The following is a 5,000-nucleotide window of genomic DNA, read 5'->3' as shown; positions in this document are numbered from 1 at the left end:
TAAAAGGCAAAGTGAAATCTGGAGAAGAAAAAAAACCCCAAAACAAAACAAAAAAAACCTTTCTAGTAGGTGTGGCTTGTTTCTAAGCTGCAGAAAAGGAAAGGAAGAAAGAACGAGATCCCTCTCCACTTCAATGCTTTCCAGATGGTGATGTAATTTCAAATCTGAAATGTGGCCACACAACTGATACATAAACTGAACTAGAGAGGGACCCAACTGTGAGAATCTGCAGGGCATCGACCACGATGCACAGACTGCAGACAAGCTACTCTGTCATTACTGCAAGTGGAAACAACACAGAGCCCGATATTCAAACTGCAGATGCAACACACACAGCAGAGAAACAAGGCTCGTTCATGTGCTGCTGAACCTGTAAGAACTCAATCAATGAAAGCTCTTAATGCTCCACTGGGATCCTCGCTTTTGTTTCAGTGCTGCATACTCAAGAATGTTAACCAATCAGATAGGATTAGAGGCACAGGCATTTAGACAAGTGTGTTGGCAAACACACGTGGGTCAAACCAACCGTATCGACAAACCATCATTGTTATGACAATTATCTAGCTGGCTCTTTTTCACTGCAGACATTTGTACATGTCAGAGCAGGAAAAACACAAGTGGAATGTGGCTGGATATTATTCAGCTGAGTGACCTGCACCAGTGGTCTTTCACTTGAAGGGAACTGAGTCATCATACCTGTGACTATGAGATGTTTAATATTACTATTCAGAATGTTAATATTACTTGTGTTTGATACAGGTTTTTTGGCAAATAACGGAAAAAACTGTACCATTTAGTTGTTTTAGTGTACACCTCCCTTCAGATGCATAAATTTGCACATATGTGTAGCCTTCTTCCAACACCAAAAACATTAATATATTAATATATTAGTTACTGTCAACCACATTTTATTAAGAGGCCATCAAATTATGATGATTTCTTACAGCCCAAGATAACAAAGACTTATCTGACAGGAAGCCTAGATATGCAGTTCACTATCACAGTTCATATCAAAGAGAAAGGGGAAATAAAATTGTTGAAAAATTACTTGGATAAGGATTTGGGGAGTTGAGGAGCTGGGTCAACACGCTGGTCTCATGTTTGTTGTGCAGATAACTGTCCTGCTGGAGGATACCGTTGTTGGATAGAGGTCCCACTATCTGAGGCAAGTTGGGTGGTAAAAATCAAACTACCGTCCACATGACCGGCAGGATGCAGGGTTTCCCAGCAAAACAATGAATGTTATCCACGCCACCAGTAACTTCAGGTTTTAATATTGGACCTTATCATTCACATTAAAATCAGTGCCTGCCTCTGCTCTAGGGATTGCAACACTGTGTTTATTGAACTGTGGTACTTTCTGATCAACATACAGTACATTCACCTAACAAGCCATCGCTGCAGTTTCTGGGTCTGTACATTCAATTTGCATGAGAACCACTGCATGTGAACGTGTAGACCTGAACACAAACAGGGCCAAACCACAGCAAACACCTTCCTCACCATGACCCGCTGTTCTCCCCCCCTGTTGTAAAGCCTTTAATCCTCACTGAGGGCACATCCTGCTGGACACTGCTCCAGGTCATCCTGCGACCCAGGAGCACTGATTGGGCGAGGGGGCAAGTGTAACTCACCATTTCCCCCCACTGGGGACAAACCTTGCTAAGAATATCTATAGTCACTACACTGCAATGTGCCTTCACCCATCAAGCAAGGTTGAAAAGAGGGCACAGTGATTGCTGAAGGATTTGGCATAGGTTGCTAATGCTGTGCCATTGTACAGGAAAACCATTCTTTTGTTTTGTGGGGATTAAAGTGGCCAGAATGCCTGGCTGTAATGGCTTTACCGGAGAGCAGGGCATGTGGCACAGTTCAGAAAAAACACACATCTACAATAAATATCTGCAACACATTTGTCCTGTATATTTTATCTAAAGCAGTACCTGCAAGCCACGATAGTTACTCCACATACTGTAGGGGTCTTGTCCAGGCTTGTAGCGCTGAACATTACACACTCACACAATGCATGTTCCGTTTTGTATACAATGACAACCTCTGTTGTCAAGGCTATCAATGTAAAGTCACGACTGCCCTGCTTTATCAACGCATGATACCATAATTATTCTATACATTTCTCTTCCACCATATAATACTGTCACCCATTTTACAGTCAGGCAACAAAATGGTGTTTATCCTTTCAACTTACCAACCCCCCCAACACACATATATATATATATATATATATATATATATATATATATATATATATATATATATATATAAAAATATGTGTGTGTGTGTGTGTGTGGCTGCATACTAGCCACTCTCCACAGGTTGCTATAAATACAATAAAAGCGTAGCAGGGGGAAAGGTACGAGTTTCCCTGAATACCACATGTGGCAGACAGAGACACAAGCGGAGCGGAGCCCCACGGACGAAAAGGTGTCCGCCACCGCACCACGATGGAGCGAAAACAAAGCACAGCGGAGGGCTCCCACTACTGCAACAGGGCTGCATGCCGCGTTGGTAAAACGTGTCAACACCCTACAGCATCTTCCTGTCACATACATAAAACACCCGTTAGGTTTCCTCTGAACAATACAGCGCGGACGTGTTTGTGCGCGCGCGTCCAAACAGCAGCAGCAGCGAAGGCAACAAACCTGTGACACGCCGCGTGCAGCAAGCTTTAGCTTACTGAGGAATCAACGAGAATAAAACTCAGGACAAGGCTAACCTGCTGGTGTTGATCCAAATATCCGCACCACCGGCACTTTCTTGACGTCGCTCTCCCTGAATTCAGAATAGCAGACGTCCAGGTCTTTAATGGGACTTGTCAGGTAGTAGTCTGCGGTGACGATTCGTACAGCAAACATGACTGCCGCGTCCGTCAAATAAGCCAAAAAACTTTAGCTGCTAGGAGTCCACAAGATGCAGGGACCACGGTGGCCAGTCGATACCAGCCGACGACTGCTGCTGTCACGGCGGTAACACAACGGCAGAGCGGAGGTAAAGCCCAGTTGTGTCCCATGGAAGAAGGAAAAAAAGAAGAAAGGGAAAAAACGCGAACAGAGATTCCCGTCGGCTACAACGCTTCCCGAGGTGCCGTCGCCGTTAATGCCCAGCTGCAGCCACGGAGAGCTAAACTCGACGGTGGCGGTCCGCAGTTGTCAGCTTCATGTTTTTAGTAGTGATTGTGGCTGTCCCGTGATTTTAGCTATCTCTGTGGTGTTGTAAACCAGGAGAACATTCCTTCCAGTATGTAGCGTTATCTCCCGAAATCACCCCTCAGAACTAGTCCCAGCCAGTCCGCTTTTCTCAGGTAGACCCTCAGTCTTCCTCTTACTCCCTCTTCTTCCATATCAGGCTAGCCCGCGTTAGCTAACCTTTCACAAAGCTACTCAAAATCCAAAGAGTTGTACTTCCGAGTGCACACTTCAGAATAAAATGATTTCTGACTAGTCCAGCGCAGTGATACAAAACACTGGAGTGAGAACAACCATTTTATTTTGAAAGGCTCAGCCATGGCACACGTTGTTTATGGGCTACGTAACCGGGAGGCATACATACTTGGTTTTTTGGACCATCTCTCCGGCCAAGCGTATTAGGCCACAGAGCTGCATCTGTTTGGAAATTCCCATCATTCAAATACGATTATTCCGCCAGCAGGAGACAGAATGTGCTATCCCTCAGCTTCTTAGTCTGTAATGGTTGCAGAAACCTTCAGGTTAGAACGTTTTATGTGGTGAGTTGTCCTAAAAATACCCTTATAAGCATGCCACAAATCAAATGCATGAAGTCACCGGTTCTATCCTGTTACATCCTGATTGGCATTTTTGAAATAATATAAATATGAAAACAGACGCAATTTTTGCTAATACAGATCCAAGATTCAATATTTGTTTTTACAACATAAGTGACAGGAATTAATTTTTTTGAGCTCGCATTGCAGGGCGGAATATGATGTTTCAAAACTGATTAAATGAATGAGAGGACGTTTCAGCTGTAATAATATGTAGAATGACTGTGAGTGTGGGGAAGTGTGTGTACTGGGAGGCCTATGTATGAAGACTAATGCCATATTCCAATATGGAAGCAGGGCCAGACACTAAACTCCCTTTAGTGTCTGAGGTGTTCATTAAAATGCACTAAAAGTTATTGATATGCTCTTTATGTTTCATAACCCACCCTGCCCACTCATCAGGACCTGTGTTTTTCCAGATCAAGGAAACAGACAGGAAAAAATCATGTCAGATCTCCCACAGCCAGGTCACAACCTCTCTGATCTGAAACCTTTCACCTAACACTGCAGAGTACTTAGCACCACAAACAAACATTGGCAAGAGCACTGTTATTATAGGTGTTATATCATTACACTGTGTAGGTATGTCTAAATTGGGGGAAAGGGTAATATCCTATTTATCTTATTGTGAGGAAGGAAAACGATCCTAATAAGAGGAGGAGGATGATTACATGTCCCGTTTTTTCAGTTTTTAAGATGTCTGTGGAGCATTTTTGAGACTTTACATGTTTTTTTTTTTGTTGTTGTTTTTTTTACTTTTTATGCACTTTCTATGATTTGGTGTGACCAGCACTCAGGTGCTTTTTATTGATGCCTATAACACATCTCCAAGCTCTTCATCATTCTGCTCAGATTCCTCAAAGAGCCAGTACATGGCAGGCAGCAGTGCTGGATGTGCTGAGCTCACTGCTTTCTCCTCTCCAGTGACAGAGCCATAACCCTCTACAAACAGCTGGTTCGGTCCGGTTCATGCTGGGGACACGGCAGTCAACGACTCCCCGATGATAAAAATGTTTCATTAGCATTTTCATCAGCACACGCTCCAGCAGACAGAGGGAGCCTCTGTCTGCTGGAGTGTGTGCTGACCTTGACTAAGAGCCTGGCCCTCTTAATGAACCAATCAGCAGTCGTATGCTTGCATTTGCCAGCAGCATGCCCGAGGTCTGAGAGCACTTATCAAACAAATCCAAAAATATTATAG

General features: G+C 43.8%; 1 protein-coding gene across 1 annotated transcript in view; it reads right to left on the bottom strand.

The window, feature by feature from the left end:
* Positions 1-3,439, bottom strand: part of rev3l (REV3 like, DNA directed polymerase zeta catalytic subunit) — an 88,242-nt gene extending 84,803 nt beyond the window's left edge. The window contains exon 1 of the mRNA XM_005457929.4: positions 2,735-3,439. Within this exon, the coding sequence (XP_005457986.1) occupies positions 2,735-2,873 (139 nt within the window). The 5' untranslated portion in view covers positions 2,874-3,439. The remainder of the gene's footprint in view (positions 1-2,734) is intronic.
* Positions 3,440-5,000: the final 1,561 nt, after the last annotated feature.

The sequence above is a fragment of the Oreochromis niloticus genome, linkage group LG15, assembly GCF_001858045.2.
Source record: "Oreochromis niloticus isolate F11D_XX linkage group LG15, O_niloticus_UMD_NMBU, whole genome shotgun sequence".
Classification (NCBI taxonomy): Eukaryota; Metazoa; Chordata; class Actinopteri; order Cichliformes; family Cichlidae; genus Oreochromis; species Oreochromis niloticus.
This window is presented reverse-complemented; position numbering and strand designations above follow the sequence as displayed.